Genomic DNA, 19,328 nt, shown 5'->3' on the forward strand with positions numbered 1-19,328 from the left:
GTATCATCCGTATTCCATATTGTGCTTGTGACCGAGGGCAAGTGAAATGTGCGAACTCTGCGACCCTTCGACCCTTAGAATCCGGCATTAACGTGACAACCATTCACAATCCGATTTGGATCTGTTTAAGAGTACGGGAACGAGTACGAATTAAAGTGTGTGTGTGTGTGTGTGTTTGTGTGTGTGTGCCATAACTAAATACGAGTTTATTGTGCTGTTTGGCTGTCATTTTGCAATTTGGTTTCATTTCGTTTACAAGCCAATTCATTTACTTTAACATATGCAAATTCCAAGAGCTTGTCATTTCCCACACACACACACACACACACACACCAACCGCACACAAAAACAACCGCAACATAGAGCCACACACACACCAACACACACCAACACACACACACATTTTAAACAGTTGTCGCGTGTTTATATGCAGAAAAGAAGAAAATTGCAAGAGCAGCACCCTGCGGCTGGGAAATGCACGACTCGCTTGACGCTTGTCGCTTGACACTTGCCATATTACACATACGCCATGTTGCACGTACACAAATTATGTAATGCAACACATTAGGCTACAGTTGTTGTTGTTAGTGCTGTTGCTGTTGCAGCTGCATTCCATTGCATTGATAATGATGTTTAACCTTTGACAGCAACTCGATATGTTTGACATCTACTCGAATTCCCATAGTTATTTGTAAATATGTATATTTGTCAATGTTCATCTTGTTGTTGCTTATTTGTAAGTGAAACAGAGTTGGATAATGGCATTCGTTGGCTGGAGACTGAGAGAAGGAGAAGGAGAAGGAGACTGAAACTTGTACTGGTTTCTATGACTGCATTGCCTGGCGTATGTCCGACTCGGCTGCCACAAGCGGTGCACGCACCTCGATGCCATGCAACGGCGCCCTATCCAGATGATGTACGATTTTGTATACCTCGCTGCGATTGAGGTCGATTTTTCGCTCCGGCTTTTGGTACTTCATGAAGTTGACCCTGCGAAGGGAGCAAAGCAAACCATTAAAAGCGACGCTCCGACAGAGGGGAAGACTAAACGAGGGGAAGGGTAATAGAGAGAAGAAGAAGAGAAAGACATGCATGTGCATTTAAATAAGTGCAGCTGCTGATCACGTTGCAACGTTGAGTTCTTAAAGCATGCCACACTGCGACTTACCTGCAACCTGTGCGTTGTTGCCCTTGCCACACTGAGGCTCTGCAACTCCCTGTGGCGCGTCGTGTTGCAAGTTGAACGCCGCCAAAAGAAAAGCAGCACAAATAAAAAAAAAATACAAAAAAAGTGATTGCAATCGAAAAATGGGAAAAATGTAAGCGCAATCGAAATTCAAAGTTGGCTAAGTACGCGTACAAGACAAGGGCGTGGCCAAAACACGTTGTTGGCCTTATTAGCCATGGCAATTTGGCAAGTTGGCAATTGCAGTTGGAACTTACCTGAAATGTTGCCGTGTTATATGCTCACCATTGAATAAACGATTCCAAAATGCAATCTACGAAAGAAACAAAATCAAAGCGAATGCAATCAGGCAGCATGCATACCATGTGATATACTAAATAAAATGGGGAGGGAATAATGCCACACGCAACTTGCAACGTGCAACCAACAAATAAAAAGAGCAAAAAGAGCCAAAATCAAAATCAACTTCAATTCAAGACAAACACAGACAAAAAGAGAGAGAAAGCGAATGATAGAGAGATAGAGAGAGAGAGAGGGGGACAGCGAGAGTTCGTTCAATATGATAATGTTAATGAAAGCGCATCCTTTGCGCTTTTGCTGTGTGTCACAGACTTCAGCTTCATTTTGGCAATAATACCTGGCATCGTAGCCCAGCAACGGACTCTCATACGAGCAGCTGCTAATGCGAAAAATTATGGTAGATAGTGTGTTAGTCGTTGTTGTTGTTGCCGTTGTTGTTGCCGTTGTTGTTGCCATTGTTGTTGCCGTTGTTGTTGCAAGCGTGCCATGGAAAATGAGAAAATGAGAATGAGTTTATGAAGTGCATGAGATGTGACTGTGACAGTGACTCTGACTGTGACTGTGACTGTGACCATGGCAATATGAGCATGCCACACACACACACACACACATAAGCACAATATGGCTTTGGCCATGTCAATTGCAATTGACTAGTGTAAGCTTAAGGAGGCAAGGAAGGAGTAGCTAGTCAAACAACAGTCAACATACACGTATTCAACATTTGTGTACGCACCCCAATGTGCTGCCAGTTATAAGCTCCGCCTGGGCACTCAGAGTCTCGGCAATGAATTCATCATTGTAGGCATCCTTGGGTCGGTACCAGCGCCTGCCGCCGGGCAGCACCAAAGGACGCTCTGATGATGGCGTCAGGGGGCCAAAAGCGCGCTTCGAACGTTTCGGATTGTTTTTGCGCACCAAATGCTCCTCAAGCTCCTCAATGACATTGTGTTTCTGGCATGTCATCACATCCCAATGCACAGCAAGCACAAGTCCCACAGGCAGATACATACAAACGGGGACGGAGACAGAGACAGAGACGGAGAGAGACAGAAAGAGACAGAAAGAGAGAGAGATATAGAGTATAAAGTTCAAAGATACGCAGTTGATTGAGATGAAAAGTAGGAGAGAAGGAAAATTGCTGCATTGGTTTCGGCTGTCACAGTGCCTACTAATTGTCTTTTGGTTTCTGCCTTTTTTACTGTCACGCCCCCGCTTCCAGGAAACACAAACACTCACACACACACACACACACACTCAAGACAGCAACTGTAACTGAAAATTCGTTTATTTAAATTTTAAATATTTTAGTATGTGTTTTTTTTTTGGTTTTTAAAAATCTGGCAGTTTATGTTGAGCAATTTATCAAACTTTCAACTCGATTTAAGCTATTTAAGCTAAACTAAGCTAACTACTCCTGGAAGCGCACATTATGCTGCAAGTAGACAGAACAGAACAGAGAAAGAGAAAGAGAGAGAGTGTGAGAAAGGGGAGAGAGAGAGAAAAAGACAAAAACCAAATGGCATTTTAGTTAATTTGATTTGTGGCAACAAACTGGGGGCAAGTGTCCAAAAAAAGGCCACCACAAACAGAGACAGTGACAGCGACAGCGACAGAGACAAAAACACAAATTAAGAAAGAGATAGAAAGAGAGTTAGAGACGGAAACGGAGACGAAGCTAAGACGCAGCTGGAACAAGTCAAGAACTTTGGTCAATCTGATCGACTATGGAGTCAATTGAGAAGCTGATAAAGATACTTATCAACAGCACTGTTTAACATTTATCCTCGACTTGCCGAAGCCTTAGAAAATTTCTAGATTATATCTATAGAATACTTATATATATAGTTTAAGCTGATTTTATTTAGCTACAATTTGAAATGGCTGCAAATGAATGTGATTTTAACACAAGTAATATTTTAATATCAGCTATATAATTTTCAACTTTTTTCAGAATTTTAGGGAAGTTATAACAAACTTTAATTTAGTGAGCTTGCAAAGTTGATCTTTAAAGTCGAAAAAGCTTTCAATAAAACAATAACTTCATTTATTGTTGGAAATTTGATAAACTTAGGATCATTCCCATTTCTTTATAAGGGAGATACCGAAAGGCTAGATAATATTGACTACAGCCTGATCAAGATTATTTATACAATCGAGTTTCTTTATTGTAAATTTCTCTTGAGTAAAGCTCTCTATTTAACAATTTGCAGATTTTTGTTACTTTATATCTACATTTTACTTTAACAAGAATAACCATTTAGTATAATAAAGTTAGCATGCAATGAAAATTATACTAGAAAAGATTGACAATACTATATAGTTAGTATAGTAAAATGCAGCTAATATCCTTGGAAAGTTAATGAATCATAATAAAACTAATAAACACTATTAATGGAGAAAGTAAAATAGGAGCCTTGAGTTGAGTTTGGGTGAAAACTTAATAGCAGCACTGTTGAAATTTACGAATTTTACAGGTGTGTGTTAAAGTTGTAGTTAATTGCAGCAAACAGATTTTATTACCCGAGGCAACAATTTTAATTTGCCAGGTAACTACGAGTAGAGTTGCCACAACATTTGCAGACGGAAGGACGGATGGGCGGACGGACGGACGGACGGATGGACGGAGACAACGGAAAGACAGTCATAAATGCCTATAAGGAGTCAAGTAACGTTGTCTCGACATGACAGTCTGTATTACGAGTATGTGTACGCGTGTGTGTTGTGTATATCCTGAGGGGTTACCGTTGCCTGTTACATGCACAGGAGCTGCTTGGTTTATTTTTTTTCATGTTGTTGCTTGCCACATTTTGGGGCACTTACCTTTTGCTTCCTGAAAGTCTGCTGCTCGATGAGGTGCTCGTCCCGTTCCAGTTGCAGTTCCAGTTCCAGTTCCAGTTCACGATTGTCGCCATTTGAGTGCGAAAATTCTTCCACTTCCAGGTCATTGGCGTCGCATTTATTCTCATTATTTTCACATGCTGCTGACCGTGCCACGTCCGTTGCTGCCACACAGCTGCCTGTGTTGTGTGTGTGTGGGTGTGTCGTGGGAGCGAGTATGCAAAGTGCGCCATTAGAAAAATTTAATTACTGTAACCTCGGCCATAATTTTACAGCCTGCTTCACCTTCATTCTCGCCTGTGGCCAGTTGTTGTTCTGCCCGTTTCCCCTCATCCTTCTCGTCCTGCTCATCGATCTGTGGCAGCTGCTGCTCCTGCTGCTGTTGCTGTTGCTGCAGCTTGAATGTGGGCAACAGCTCGGCCAGCTGCTTGGTCACCGCATCGAGGGTTGACTGTATCGTCGAGGGCAGCGATGACAGTGCCGCTAGCTGTTTCTGCACATCCGACAGTTGTTTCTCCAAAGCGAGCTCCTCATCGGTTTTGGGTGGCGTTGCCACCTCGTTAGGCTCAGCTGCGGCCACTTCCTCGCTTTCTCCCTCCCCCTCTGCCTCCTGCCGCTGCTCCTCCTTTGAGGCATCCGCTTTCTCTAACTGCTCGCCATCCGTCTCCGTCTCCACCTCCGTCTCCGCATCCTCGGGCATGTCCTGGCTGCCACTGCCATTGTCTGGTAATTGTACCAAATTCGGCACTTCACTATCCGTGGGCAGTGGCTCCTCCTCCTCCACTGGCTTCACCTGCAGCTCCTCCACGGCTGCTTCCTGCTCCTTGGACTCAGTTGGAGGCGGTGGGGTGGCTTCCTTTGGCGCTGGCTTCGTTTCCGGCTGTCACGGGCTTAAGTTGATGCCTGTTCAGTGTCTCTTTTTTCATGGCACGCTACTCACCATGGGCGACTTGTCGCGCGGAGCGGACTTGACAATCTTCACCTTGTAGGCATTGGCCGCCCTCAGTTCCGCCTCCAGTTGCTGCTTGCTCTTGGGCACGGGTCGATCGGGCCGCTGCAGGAACGTGGACCACTTGCGATTCTCCTTCTCCTTCTCCAGCTTGGTCTTGGTCACCTCCTCGTTGAGGGAGCGCAGCACATCGCTGGTCATGCAGACGCCCGGCTTGGGAAAGATTCTATAGAAATTAACGCTATGATATTGAAGCAAGGTTAAAGTTAAAGTCTCTCATCCCGATGAGATGATGATGATGATGATGCAACAGCTGGCAAACAGAGACAGCGACATACCCAAGCACATTGTGCTCCTTTAGCACCTCCGATTCGCCGGACAGCACGGCGGCAATTTCCTCCTCCACCAGCTTAATTTCCGACTGCTCTGACATCGCTGAGCACGGACGATCGGGCAAATCGGGCAAATAAAGGCTGTCCATAGGGACAAGCTGATGTTCCTCCTTCCCCTGCTGCTCCTCATGCTGTCCCACATTGCAATCCGCAGAATGCATTTCCTGAGTCATGGCCCTGCGACATTTCAGCTCCGCCTGTGCCACTGCCTCTGCCTCCGCCTTCCGCACGACCTCGACCTGTTCCTGTTCCCGTCTGTCTTCTTCTTCCACATCCGGAACGAGCGCTTTTGTGGCTTCCGTTAACGACGGCAGCGACAATTCGGATGCACTGAGCGGCGACTGGCCAGGCGACTTGGTCAATGAACTCGAGCTCACCGGGAATCTTCTGGGACCCTCGTAGACTTCCTCCTCCTGCTCCCTGTGCTCCCAATTTCCCAACGTACAAAAGTATATAGAAAATGTCAGCTTAAGTAATGGATAAATAACTAACCGATGAACGCCAAAGTAAAAAACGCTGCCGCTGCTCAGGATTAGACGATGCGCCTCATCATGCTTAAGGGGCGTGGCAGCCGTATCATTGATACGCACAATAACATCGTCGACCCGCAGTCCCGCCTCCTCGGCAATGCTGCCCTCAGTCACCTAAGTGGGATAAGCAGAGAGATATATGTATATACAAAGTAGGAACCACAAAAGATACACAATGTATCTAGCAGATACAAAATCAATTGTGTCGAGCGACGCGACGCGACGCGTCGCGTGCAAAGTGCATATAAATAAAATGCGCGCAAAATGTCAACAAAAACACAGATGAGACACAGCCCAAATGGGTGTAAGGGTAAAGCGGCAAGCGGATGGGAATGGGAATGGGAGCCAAGACAATGCCACTGAATGTGGCACGCTGCTTGAGGGCTGCTCCATAAATTATTCCAGCAAGCAGCAGTCTCTGGCCAAGTCTCAAGTTTACGAAAATAATAATAAAACTTCGGCAAAATCAATTTAATGGCAAAGTTGTATTCCGTTTATGCCTCAGTTAACTCCACGAAGTTGCCCCATTTCATAATTACGCGAATTAACTCAAGCAAAAAGGATACTTCAAATAATTATGCATTCTTTCCTTACCTTCTTAACTTTATCTTCCATTTCTTACAATTTTTCATAGAATTAAAGCCTCAAATTGAGAAGAGAACTTTTTCATCTTTTGCATTATTGAAATGTTTTTAGTCGTCATAAATACTTAAAATACTTGACAATAACTTTTGTGAGTGAAGATAATTGAATTTTCAGACTATTCAATTTACCTGGTTGCCACTGTAAAGTTTATTAAGGCTTTATTAGTTTACTTATTTAATCAAGCCAAGAAATAATAAACAAATAACTAAGCGCAAATAAGCTTTGATAAATTTTGCGTAAATTAAAATTAGAATTAGAATAAAATTTATCATTAAAAAGATAATACTTGTGTTATTTTGTTAAACTTAAGTACTATAACTTAATATCTGTACAAATAGAGCTGAGAAACTGGACTAAAAATATGAAAATTCTGAGCTTAAATAAATTTGTTCTAAATTTAAATCAATTTATTCTTAAAATATTATTTTTTCTTTACTTAAATTCAAATTTGAATACAAAAACAATATATATGCTGCCTTTCTTTAACTAATTTAAATTGTTGATTGACTTTTAAACATTACCAGCTGTTAGAAATATTAATATACATTTTTATTAAAATTTTTTATTATATGAAAACCATTTAAAAAATTCAAATTTTGTACCTCAAAAATATGTAAAATTTTGCTCAGTTTTCTGAATTTATATGGCAGCCCTCTCATAAGTTTTCGTGCGTGCATTTGAGTGTGTGTGTGTTTGTGTGTGTATAAGTGTGTGGCGCACTGTTTGCCAATTAAAAGTTGCAATTTGTTGCTATTTTGGCCAATACTTAATTTATAGTTGTTGCTTTCAACACATTTGCCAGTTTGCTGGCAGTTGTCAGTTCATAGAGGGAACCGCTTTAATCGGAGGGTGAAAAACGGTAGGGGTGTGGGGTTGATTAGAAATTAAAATTTGGAATGAATTTATAACAAATGCATTTTGCAACTCATTAGCACTATAATGGATTTGGGTTCGTTCACTGATGATTAGATAAATATCGAAAGGCATTTCGGCCATTTCGACAATTTCAGCAGGTCGAGTTTACTTTAATTAACAAAATTCGCAAATAATCTACACAAATAACTCACTAAAAACAAACAAATCAGTGCACACATAAAACTAACTCAAACACACGCACACACACACACACACACACACTCACACACGGCACACAAAACACGTATACGCACTGTGTTACATAATTGGCTTGGACAATGAAATATTTGCAATTAATTAGCCGAACAATGTGCAAAAGTTGATGCAACAAGAGATTAAACAATAATGCAGCAGCTGCCTTTGCTGTGGTCACATTGGTCACATCGGCCAGGTGTATCAGGTGGTCACGTCTATACATATATATATTCGATTATTATTATTATTATTATGTTCGGGCCTAACCTTAACCACGGTCAGCGGATACTCGTAGTCGGCGCCACCGACGAGTCTGAAGCCCCAAGGCACATTATCAAAGCGGCACATTTTAATATCGATAACCATTTTAGCTCGAACTGTAACTGCTCGACAATAATCTCTGTTAACTGTTTGCGGAGAGCTTTGCAACTTGCTGCAGATACTTGCGACTGATTGCGGCAACGTCGGCGACCAACTGTTGCATCGATTACACAAATTAATCGAAGCGTTTATCTTTAGCACATCTCTCAGTCGTTATCTATTTGCGGCACTTTGGCACACTGACGCCAGCAAGTGCCAGCAGCTAAATGAAGCATACTTTTCACCTTGCCACAAGCCACACACTCACACACACACACTCACACACCCACACACACATGCTAATGAGCGTGACAGACTGTAAGGGCTTCAATTTTAATGCTTATCGACAGCAGTCAGAGCCTTTTAGCGTTAAGTCACAAGTTGTTGCCACAGTGTCATGGGTTGCTGTTGTTGTTGTTGTGCTGTTTTCGGCATAGCTTTTGGCGTGGCATGCCACAACAACAGCCCCAACTCCATCTATGTTCACATCTTCCACCTGAACTCCACTGCCAAATGTGCATGCACCCAAAAAGTGCATTGAACCACACGATGTTGCCAATGTTGCATGGTATAAATAGCGTACGTTGCCAGTGGCAATCATCCAAACGCTCTCACAGGATTCCCGCAAAATGTTGAACAATTCGAGCCACTTTGATGCACCTCGCGGCATTCGAGGACAGCGCCGTCAACTGATGTTGCCGTTGTTGTTGCCGCTGCCGCTGCTGTTGCTGCTGCTGCTGATGGGCTGGTGCTGTGTCACTTGCAACGCCGGCAGCATCAGCAGCGCCCAGCAATTGCGGCAGGGCTCACATAAGCTGTGTGGCCAGGAGCTCAATAAGGCCGTGGAAATGGCCTGCGAAAGTGGTGGCTACAACACACTGCAGAAGAAGCGAACCGATGGCATCGATACCATCGATACCATCGATACCAGTGCAAGTGCAGAGCTGGCACTGCAAAAGGATCCAGCGCATGCCAGCGCCTTCCAGCTGAGTCCAATCCTGTCCAGCATCTATGGCACCGAGGTGCTCATCAAGACGCGACGCATGCGGCGACAGATGACCAGTGGCATCTACGAGGAGTGCTGCGTCAATTCCTGCAACTACTTTGAACTGTTGGCCTATTGTCGTCAAAAATGAATTCATAATCATCTACTACTCACACTCGATACTGTACTCATGCCAAACACATATTCGTACTCAGACTCGTACTCGTATTCGTACTCGTATTCGTATTCGCACTCGTAAAAATAATCATAATCGTAATCACTTATTTATGCAGCACAAAATTTAGCTAATGAATAAAAGTAAAACTGTGCAAAAAGTTTTCGGCTCAGCAAACGTTAAAGCAAAAGTTACTCAGGGAAAAAGTTATCCATTCCCCCCTCTCTCTTCCCTCACTTGCCTCCCCTGTAACCCTTAAAAACAAAGGCAACCCCTTCCGCTTTCTTCTGTACAACAACAAGAAAAGCGGCAGCAGCTAAATGACTAACTTCAACTTTAGCTGGTTGTTAACCGCGCTCCTTGCGCTCCTGTGGATGCCAGATGTTGCCAACGCCCGCATTGGTAAGTAAAGACACGCCAAGCCAAGCATGCTCCACTTGACTCACAGATTGATAGACTAAGCTATACCCTATATACCAGGCACTGTAATCATTATAAGTTTTATTATACAACTCAAGAAATAAGCATTAAACTATGAGTTTTATTTTGTTTGCTCAAAAATAATGATTATTTTATGAGTAAAATAATAAAATTTATAAATCTTAAGATCCTGGTGAAATTGCATAGATTACCCTTAAAGCAAAATTATGGTACACGTTTTTTACAGTTACTAGAAGTGTATGATTTTTTCAATTGAAAAAACAAAATTATTATTATTTACTGTCCCTGCTATATACTATTTTTAAATCAATTTATTAAAAAGGCAGATCTTTTGATAAATGATCATTAAAATAGTTTAACTTATTGACATCTAAATTTAAATAATTTAAGGTCAGCAAATAAACGGTTCAGCTAAATAGAACAATTTTATAAGAGCAATATTGTCAACAATTAATTATTTAACTAGCTAGTTGAATCACTAGTATTAGTATTAAGAAATATGATTTTACCACAATTAATTATTTAACTAAATACTAAAAGAAAGCACAGATAATATTATTTAACAATAACCGAGAAAATATATATTATTTCGAGAATCTTATTTATATAAACTCTCTTGTTATATTGTGTTTTCCTATGCTAGTGTTTCTATGTTTCCTGGTTGATAAAAATTCTCCTTACACAATTAGCTCCTTAGTCATAAAAGGTAAATAGTAGTTACAGCTATAAAATTTATTTGTTATACTCTTTTAGTCGACATTCAATAAATAAATTAATCATTTAATCAAAAACCAACATTGAAAGTATACAGTTTGTTTTCAGCAATTAATTATTTAACTGAATGGTAAGCAAAGTGCAACAAAGTCTCTTATCAACCATTCAACAATTTAACAATAATACATTTTTCATTACTAATTAATTATTTTACAAAATACCATTTTATCATATACATCAAAAAATGAACTTTAATCTGTGGTTTCATTTGTGTTATTTATATGGACATGGCTGCATCTGTGCGCCAAAAAGTATGCTACATATTTTGACTCTCTATGTACGAGTAGTTGATCCTGCTTTAATACAGGGTATTGTCGCTGAAACAACTCATTTGGTATTCATAAATGCAGGTCGGGGCTTAGTTCGCACATGCCAGAACCAGAAGATTGTCCTTTTACACCCAAATTGCTTAATTGGCTGACAAAGACGCCTACCTTCTATCGTCTTACGCACATGCCCCATCCCTGTTTCCTTGCCCCTTGCCCCTTGACGTACGCATAAATGGCCACAACAATGTGGGAGTTCTCAAATTTGCATAAGTCAACGAAAAGTGAGCGTTGACATTGAACGAATTTAACACTAGAAACCGTTGCTACTCGAAAATGCACTCAACTTGTCGCAATCACCTCTAACACATTTTGACACCAGTATAGTTGGACTTGCCACACACACACACACACACACACACACACACAGAGGGCGCCCACAGTGTCACAGCCAATGTGGCAATGATCTTAGAGAGTATATAAGCGTGTGGCAGCTTCTGTTGCAGCATCAGTTCCATCAGTTCAGTTCAATCGCACTGCCTAATCCCAGTACAAGCACACAATGTTCAAGACAATTTCCTTCTCGTTGGCATTCCTCGTGGTCCTGTGCGTCCTGGCAACCATTGGCTCGGCGAACGAGTCCCGTCAACGTTTGTGCAGCGCCCGATTGAACGACATGCTGGCCAGACTGTGCACAAATGGATACAATGGAAAAATGGATAAAAAGCGCAGCAACAGTAAGTAGTTATAGACAGATTAAAGAATCAATTTTAAAATATACTCCCTATATTTCTCTGGTATAGCTTTGATGGACCTGGACCCTCTCGATCCCATTCAGTATATTGAACAGAAGGAATCTGAGGATAGCTCCGATCTCGACCTTCCATTGACAAATGCCCGCTTCAGGAACATGTTTCAACAGGAGCGTGCCCTCAGCTCCCTGACTGCCACACGACGACGCACTCGAGAACGGATCGTAGATGAATGCTGCAACAGATCATGCCGCATTTCTGAGCTACAGGCTTACTGCGCCGCCTAGATCCCGATACTAGCACCTTTTTAGCACCGCGATCAGAGTACACTTTGGAACAGATACAACCTTGAATAGAACCTTTTATACCCCTCTATAATGTATTTATATTAGAAACGCTTTAAATAAAAGTCAACTGCATAAACAAATTATTACGTATACATTTATTATAACGCTAATTATATTAGAGTTAAATAAAACAGGGCATATAATATAGTTTTAATTATCTTTTAATTTTTAATTCGCTTTTTTTTAACATGTCATTATTAATTTTTATTATTAATTTTTCTATCATTTAAGTCAACTGTTCTTAGTTGACATGAATAAAATAAAAATTAAATACACAAGTAAATAAGAAGCTGAACTACAAGTCTATTTATTATTGAGTCACAAAATACGAGGTATTGAGATTGTAAGATAATAGATATTTTTTCATATAGACAATAATAACTAGGCCTCGAGACAGCATATACCCTTTAGTTATTTAGAAAAAAATATAAACATCGCTAAATATAAAAAAAACACTTTCTTTTTTAGTAGTTGGAAACTATGATTTTTATTGTTCACTCATAATGATGGAGTAAAAGATAGTTCGAAATAGGCAACTCAGATGCTAATAATAATATATATTCCTCTTGCTTTTATATAATATTTTTAATATCTAATTAACCTATGAGAACATTAAAATATTCGAATTGTTGTTTATATAATATTAACACAGATTTAAATTTTATTGTTCATATGACATATACATCCTTGAATATCTAATTTGGTAAGATAAACTTAAAAAACACTTTTGAGCTTTGTTTTATATATTTATTTATTATTGGATTAAGTTTAACAAGCTTCATTACATATTTCATTATATCACTAGTTAAAGATAAAAAACAATTTTTTCGATCTCAGCATTTATTTGTCATTACAGTTTTCAAGCACTTAAACTAAATATATTGAAGGTTAAATAGCTTTATAATTATTATCTAAAATTTTTTGTTGAGTTTTTTTTATAAATTTTTGCAAAAAGCATATATGCGACTTAAAAACTTTTATGCAGTTAGAGGCTTAGACACATCAGCAAACGAGGGTCTAATTTATATGAAACTCTGAATTAGTCGGTGTGATTTTTAAGAGATTCATTGAACTGGCTCGTTATTGCAGTACATGCTAAGTTCATTCCAGGAACAAGACTTTAAGCAGCATTCATCGGAGATACCGAGACGACGACGTCGGGTTGACAGTAGCTGATGAGCACTCTCTCCCAGTAGAGCACGGAGAAGAGGCTGTGAATTGAAGTCGAGATCCGAGTAGGCGCCATAATATCCCAAAGCGTTGTCGTTGCTCTCGATTGTATCGATACCATTGTATTCCCTTGGCACTGCAAGATTCACAGCTAAGCATTCGGCTAGGGATTAAGAATAACTTGTAATTACCTGTTCGCTTCATCTTGGTGTTGTAACCGGCTACACATATCTTGGCCAACGCCTCGGGCAGATCATTGCCACAGAGTCGCAGAGACTCCACCTGGTAGACTATAAAGGCCAGACTGAAGGCCAACAAAATAAATTTGCAACTCTCGAACTGCATGTTGTCTTAATCCAATGCTTCACTGTGACTCGCAGGTAGATGCTAATCGTATCTCTTCTCGTAAATAGCCAAATCACAACTGTGGCCTGATTGGTAGCAGTGGCAACGTTTTATATTATGGCCAAAACACCAGGCAGCTCCACTGTTCCACTGAGAACTGTCAGCCAGCGTTAGGCGAAATGTCAGTTAGCCATCCAGCATTGCATATGGAGCTTCCCATTGCCTTGATCCGATGTGGGCATATTTTAAATGTGTGAGTGGGTGGCATTTTTACTCATATCAGCTGACGTTATCTTCTGCTCAGCTCTTTGTTTATGTTTTTGTTTTTCCTTTCATTTTCACACCAAAGCCTTGCAAAAAAATTACGCGTAGATCGCAATTGTTGAAAAACAAACAAAGCACACCCTTTAACACTGCCCCTTCCCTGCTTGTCATTCGTTTGTTGTTTACTCATACTCTTGCCGCGGGTTCGAGAATTTCTCTAATGGAATTGGCACAGCTTGAAATGAGGCCAAATATTTGCTATAATATCTATGAAAACTATTTAATGTGTCGACAAAACGATAACAGTTTATTCTACACCTTAACAGTCTGCTTTACATAACATTAATTGCAAATGCATATGTCATTTTAGTGAAAACACGTAAAATGTTGCTTAACATTTTATATATAGTAAATGCATACAATAGTAAAAAAATGTTAAAATGTGTAACTTTAACATATTATGTTAGCTCAACAGTCAAGCGACAAATGTTAATAACAGTGCAAGAAATGTTAAAATTTCTTTAATTGGGTATCTTGTCTGGCAGTGTATATAGAATTCTACTTAAGTTCCACTTGTTGTTCGGCTGAAAAGCACAGCGTCATCTAATTAAAAATTCAATATTTTCATAATTGTTCCGAGAATGCAAGGGCACAGCATTCGCGTAAGCGTAAAAGCCGAGCGATACAAGGGGAAGTACAAGGAGTTACACAGCTGGTGGCCCCATTTGAGCAGAGGGAGAAGAAGAAGACTGGCAACTCTAGAGACCTTTTGCAAGAAGAAGAAACCGAACCTTTTGCTTTGCTATTGTTATCGAGTAACTTTATTGTTTCCATGAAATTATTATTACAATAAGACATTGGGAAATATTATTAATATTATTATTAAATGTAAATTTTGGGGATTAAGTGTAAGTGAATGAATTGCAAAATGCAAATTGCTTTTGGTTTTTGTGTATTGTCCTCTTGGTTCTCGTCAAGTGTTCTCGCCTTCAAGATGCTCGTTAGGCGCAGTAAGCCAGGATGTCTTCGTAGGTGCAGCCATCCTTGCAGCACGCCTGTGTAATCCTGCGACGTGGACGACGCAGTTCGCCATTATCTGAAGCCTCGTTGATTATGTCCAGGGGGTGAGGTTCCTCAGGCCGATCCAACTGTTGCCTCAATGCCAAGAGGCGCCACTTGCGCAGCATTGCCTGCTCCGGGCTCCGTGGGCTTCTGTCCGCTTGAATATCTCAAGTTAGTTTTTTTCTTTCGTATGTGAAGTGAAAAACTATCTACTTACTGTCGCGCCTGAATCTACGTGAGAATCCATGAACACAAATCAGGTCAAGGGCCTCGTTGAGTGCATCCCCGCAAAGTTTCTTCCTGCCGTCGACCTGCTGCATCAGCTGCGACATGGCAACCATCAGCAGCAGGGCCAGACTGAATCGCAAGCTCATTTTGCTGTCATGCAAAGTACAAAGTACAAAGTACTCAAGCGCCCTCTATACTCTATATGTATGGTCACAACTAGCAGACTAACCGGATGTTTACTTATCCTGTCTGTCGCACGACTCAACTCGACTCTCAACTCTCGACACTCAATCTTTAACTGCTGATCAATGCGCATGCCAACGCCAACTGATTTCTTGCCACGTCTGCAGATCACCTTAACGCCTCGCATTAGCTATCAAATGACCTATTGACTTCTCACTCAGGTAGCTGTTAGCTGGTAGTCAGTGTCACTGGCAGGTCAGTCAACCAATCAATCCCTTGCCCAAGCTCAGGCAAATATCCAAGAATGTTCCCAGGGTTTTCACAGTCGGACAGCCGGCACGCAAATGCCCGACGCGTGGCCTTTCCCAGTTAGGAATTGCCCAGCTGTAATCCCAAATCCAATCCCAAACTCAATCTCTTTCTCTACACTCAAAAAAAAAGACAAACTTCTAAATTATTACTAATATTACTAATACTAAGAATATTAATTTAAGCAATCAACTATCTTAATACAAGAATAAATATCTTAAATTGTTAGGAAAGTATAAATATGTACTATTTTAAGTGAAACAACAATTTGATCCGTGGCGCTCTGGTTAGAGAAACCGCTTCAGTCGTGAAGCAGTAGGCGCCGGTTCGAATCCCACCGAATCCAAATAAAAAAGAAAATTATAAATTTAGAAAATGATTTTCCATTTTTTTATTTTAATTTTAAGAACATTTATTCTTAAAAAAATAACTTGGTCTTATTGGAAATATTCCTAAATCCAAGATGTGTTCTCTTAATTCTAGAATTTTATGTTCTTGGCGCATTCTTAGTTTTGAGACCAAAATCTGGACTTTAGGAAATTTTTTTTATCAGTGTACTTTCTGTATCTCTTGCAGGCTACTTCTGGCACATCAGCGACTTGCATCTGGACACATTTTACTCCACCCAGGGCGATATTTACAAAAGCTGCTGGCAACTGTCGCGTCCCGGCGCCTCGAATGCACCCCAGCAAATGGAGACGCCGGGTCCCTTTGGCAACTACAACTGCGACAGTCCCTGGAGCCTCGTGGAGTCCGCCGTAAAGACCATGAAGGCCAAACAGGGCGACAATGTGGAGTTTGTTCTCTGGACTGGCGATGCTCTTTCCCACTCCGCACAGCCATTATCCGAGCAAAAGCAGCACGAGATTCTGCGCAACATCACCGAACTGTTGGGACGCAGCTTCTCTGCTCCCTTCATCTTCCCGGTGTTGGGTCACGAGGATGGCGGCAACAGTGGACTGCAAAAGTACAAGCAAATGGGCGAATTGTGGCGTCACTGGCTGCCCACCGAGGCACTCAACACCTTCGAACAGGGCGGCTACTACTCCATCGAGCAGACCAAGAGTCGCCTCCGCATCGTTGCCCTCAACACGAACTTCATGCGTCACGATCACGAGCCAGAGCCAAAGATGTCCCACAGTCTCCGCTGGCCAGCTGAGTATTATGGCGAACCCAAGACTTCCAGCAGCACGATGTCTGCACAGGATCAACAGCAGGCGGAGCAGCAGTGGCTCTGGCTGGAGGAGGTGCTCAGCAAGTCGAGGGAGAAACAGGAAACGGTAGGTGGAACAAAAGTAGATGCAAGAAAACATTAAAGTTTTCTACATAGAATAGAACCACTGTGGCCGACTTTAAGTAACAAAATAAACTCAAAACTATTTTATATGTTTATATGAAAAAAATTTCGAAACTTTTTTAATCTCTATCTACATATATATAGATTAATATACATACATTATAATATATACTGCATGCCAAATTTATTTGTATGTCAACAAGTTCTATTAGTGTTGTTTATTTATAAGTGTACAATGTACATGATAAGCACGAGTTCACATACTGTTACATTCACACACATTAGGTCTTCGGTTTGCTGTCAATATTAAAAGAATATTCAAAATATAGGTTTAAGTACTTATGAGTTAAAAGCTCAACATACATGATGGGAAAGTCAAATTGGAAAATGAAATGTGGATTGACAAATTTACAATTAACATAAATTGTATTGTAAGTTCAAATTTAACCTACCTCGTATTTATAAGAATAGGATTTTTGGGATTGGGGAATAAAGTACCAGGTTTCCTGTAAATATTAAAAGAATATTTTAATTAAGGTTTTAGAAACTTATTAGTTTATATTTGAAAGAAAACGATATATTAATAAGTTAATGATTAACTCAACTCAAGTTAATTTAAATCCTACTTACATTTGATGGTGACGCATGCCATCGGGCACATCGAGCGCATCTTCTTCTTCGATATCTGAAGAAACTCTGGTGCTCAAAAGTAAAATCCACACAAATAGCTGCAGAAATGTGGTATTCATAGTTGAGCTTATTATTTTCGACTGACGATCGAGTCAAACAAAAATTTGTTTCAATATACGCGTCATATCAGATTTGTATAGTTGTTGACCTGTTGATCTCAGCGCGAATTCGACTAAAACAATACTTAAATTTAATAAGATGTGAGCATTTGTATGTGTTTTTTAAATTTAAGACCGTGCTTTAATCAAGAGCAATTGTCAATGTTTCAAAAATTAACGTACTAATTGTTGGGAGACTTGATAACATTTTGACCTTTTTTATGAAATTTATTTGTTTTTCAAATTAAGTACGTAGTTACAAATACCCTTGAAATGCATATATATTCTATTTAAAATATACCAATAGTTAAAAATATTGTTAAAATATTGTTAAGATACTTTTGACATTGAAAATAATTATGCTTGAAAAATAAGTTTACCGACGTTTAAGGATCATTTATTATTTTTTATTTTTATATTCTAATGAAATGTCTTGGCAACAGGTGTACATTGTGGGTCACATGCCGCCGGGCGTGGATGAGCGTCAGCTGGGACCACAGCACAGTGGGCAGCTGATTTTCACGGAGCGCAACAACAAGCGATATTTGGACACTGTGCGCAAATATGCCTCGGTTATACAGGGACAATTCTTTGGGCATCTGCATTCGGACACGTTTCGGTTGATCTACGATGAGCAAGGTAGGACTTACTAGCTCTAAAAGTTCTCTATCATTATCTTCTGTTTACTTAGGCACGCCCATTTCCTGGCTGATGATAGCGCCCTCGGTGGTGCCCAGAAAGGAGGGCATTGGTGGCTCCAACAATCCGGCATTGCGTCTCTACAAGTTCGACACGGGCAGTGGTCAGGTATTGGACTACACTCAATACTGGCTGGATCTGCCGCTGGCCAATCGAGCTCATGAGCCACTCTGGCAGCCGGAATACAATCTGACGCATTATTATGCGCTTAGCGAGATTTCCGCCATTGCAATGCACAACTTTGCCGAGCGTTTTACGGGCAGAGATGCCTCCTGGTTCACCAGGTGATTAGCTGCAATCTGTGTCTGTCTCTGTATCTGTATCTGTATCTGTCTCTGTACCTGTCTCCCTTTCTCCCTCTAACTTGCAGATATCAACGTGCCAATTCGGTGAGGTTTCAGTCGAACTCCGCTTGTCAAGGTCTCTGCATGCTCAATCATTATTGCGCCATCACGCGCCTGGACTACGACGAGTTCCGTCTGTGTCTGGAGTCGGAGCAGTTGCCGTTGCAGGGGCATGCCACCAAGGCGGTGTTGAGCAGCTGCTGTGCCCTTGCCTCGCTGCTTGTGGCGCTCAGTTTCCTCTGCTGTTGGCATCACACTCTGCCCTGGTTGCTCCAGTTGCTCGAATGGCCAGCAATGGTCACCCACCCAGCGAATTTATAAGGTGTTCCCGGCTACATTCCGGGATTCAACCCCAACTCAAGCTCCATGCAGGCGCACTCTTCCTATAAGCTAGCTAAATTTATCAAATCAAATAAAATAAACGATAAACCATAAACGAAAATCAAAAAAATCAAAAATAAAAAACGCGCTATTTTAATCTCAACTAATGCTGGTTAATGTATGTGTAACTGTATGTGTCTGTGTGTGCGTATGTGTGCGCCTGTCTGTGAGCCATATCATATGTGTGTGTGATAAAATTCGTCTATTA

The 19,328-nt window shown here is 40.9% G+C and overlaps 6 protein-coding genes across 7 annotated transcripts; 3 read left to right on the forward strand and 3 right to left on the reverse strand.

The window, feature by feature from the left end:
* Positions 1-685: 685 nt before the first annotated feature.
* Positions 686-8,389, reverse strand: LOC117787733 (titin homolog). 2 transcript variants are annotated; one of them, XM_034626334.1, is made up of 8 exons: positions 8,218-8,369; positions 6,158-6,309; positions 5,612-6,085; positions 5,265-5,499; positions 4,610-5,204; positions 4,307-4,503; positions 2,220-2,437; positions 686-990 (listed from the first exon to the last, which is right to left on the reverse strand). In XM_034626334.1, the coding sequence occupies exons 1-8, from the start codon at positions 8,314-8,316 to the stop codon at positions 825-827; spliced, it is 2,136 nt and encodes a 711-aa protein (XP_034482225.1). In that variant the 5' UTR covers positions 8,317-8,369; the 3' UTR covers positions 686-824. The 2 variants fall into 2 exon arrangements, with proteins under 2 accessions (XP_034482225.1, XP_034482226.1); XM_034626335.1 differs by lacking the exons at positions 686-990; positions 2,220-2,437 and adding an exon at positions 2,835-2,918 and having other exon boundaries at positions 8,218-8,389.
* Positions 8,390-9,045: 656 nt separating this feature from the next.
* Positions 9,046-9,630, forward strand: LOC117787737 (probable insulin-like peptide 1). Its single transcript, XM_034626340.1, has one exon. The coding sequence runs from the start codon at positions 9,051-9,053 to the stop codon at positions 9,444-9,446; it is 396 nt and encodes a 131-aa protein (XP_034482231.1). The 5' UTR covers positions 9,046-9,050; the 3' UTR covers positions 9,447-9,630.
* Positions 9,631-9,749: 119 nt separating this feature from the next.
* On the forward strand, positions 9,750-19,138 carry LOC117787734 (acid sphingomyelinase-like phosphodiesterase 3b). Its single transcript, XM_034626336.1, has 5 exons — positions 9,750-9,872; positions 16,188-16,891; positions 18,140-18,335; positions 18,388-18,679; positions 18,766-19,138. Exons 1-5 carry the CDS (start codon positions 9,791-9,793, stop codon positions 19,058-19,060), a joined length of 1,569 nt encoding a protein of 522 aa, XP_034482227.1. The 5' UTR covers positions 9,750-9,790; the 3' UTR covers positions 19,061-19,138.
* LOC117787735 (probable insulin-like peptide 2) lies at positions 11,467-12,130 on the forward strand. Its single transcript, XM_034626337.1, has 2 exons — positions 11,467-11,688; positions 11,755-12,130. The coding sequence occupies exons 1-2, from the start codon at positions 11,514-11,516 to the stop codon at positions 11,988-11,990; spliced, it is 411 nt and encodes a 136-aa protein (XP_034482228.1). The 5' UTR covers positions 11,467-11,513; the 3' UTR covers positions 11,991-12,130.
* LOC117787736 (probable insulin-like peptide 3) lies at positions 12,958-13,618 on the reverse strand. Its single transcript, XM_034626339.1, has 2 exons — positions 13,412-13,618; positions 12,958-13,356 (listed from the first exon to the last, which is right to left on the reverse strand). The coding sequence occupies exons 1-2, from the start codon at positions 13,563-13,565 to the stop codon at positions 13,115-13,117; spliced, it is 396 nt and encodes a 131-aa protein (XP_034482230.1). The 5' UTR covers positions 13,566-13,618; the 3' UTR covers positions 12,958-13,114.
* On the reverse strand, positions 14,673-15,350 carry LOC117787738 (probable insulin-like peptide 4). The gene is made up of 2 exons (XM_034626341.1): positions 15,109-15,350; positions 14,673-15,048 (listed from the first exon to the last, which is right to left on the reverse strand). Exons 1-2 carry the CDS (start codon positions 15,263-15,265, stop codon positions 14,831-14,833), a joined length of 375 nt encoding a protein of 124 aa, XP_034482232.1. The 5' UTR covers positions 15,266-15,350; the 3' UTR covers positions 14,673-14,830.
* Positions 19,139-19,328: the final 190 nt, after the last annotated feature.

This window comes from Drosophila innubila (genome assembly GCF_004354385.1).
Source record: "Drosophila innubila isolate TH190305 chromosome 3L unlocalized genomic scaffold, UK_Dinn_1.0 0_D_3L, whole genome shotgun sequence".
Lineage (NCBI taxonomy): Eukaryota > Metazoa > Arthropoda > Insecta > Diptera > Drosophilidae > Drosophila > Drosophila innubila.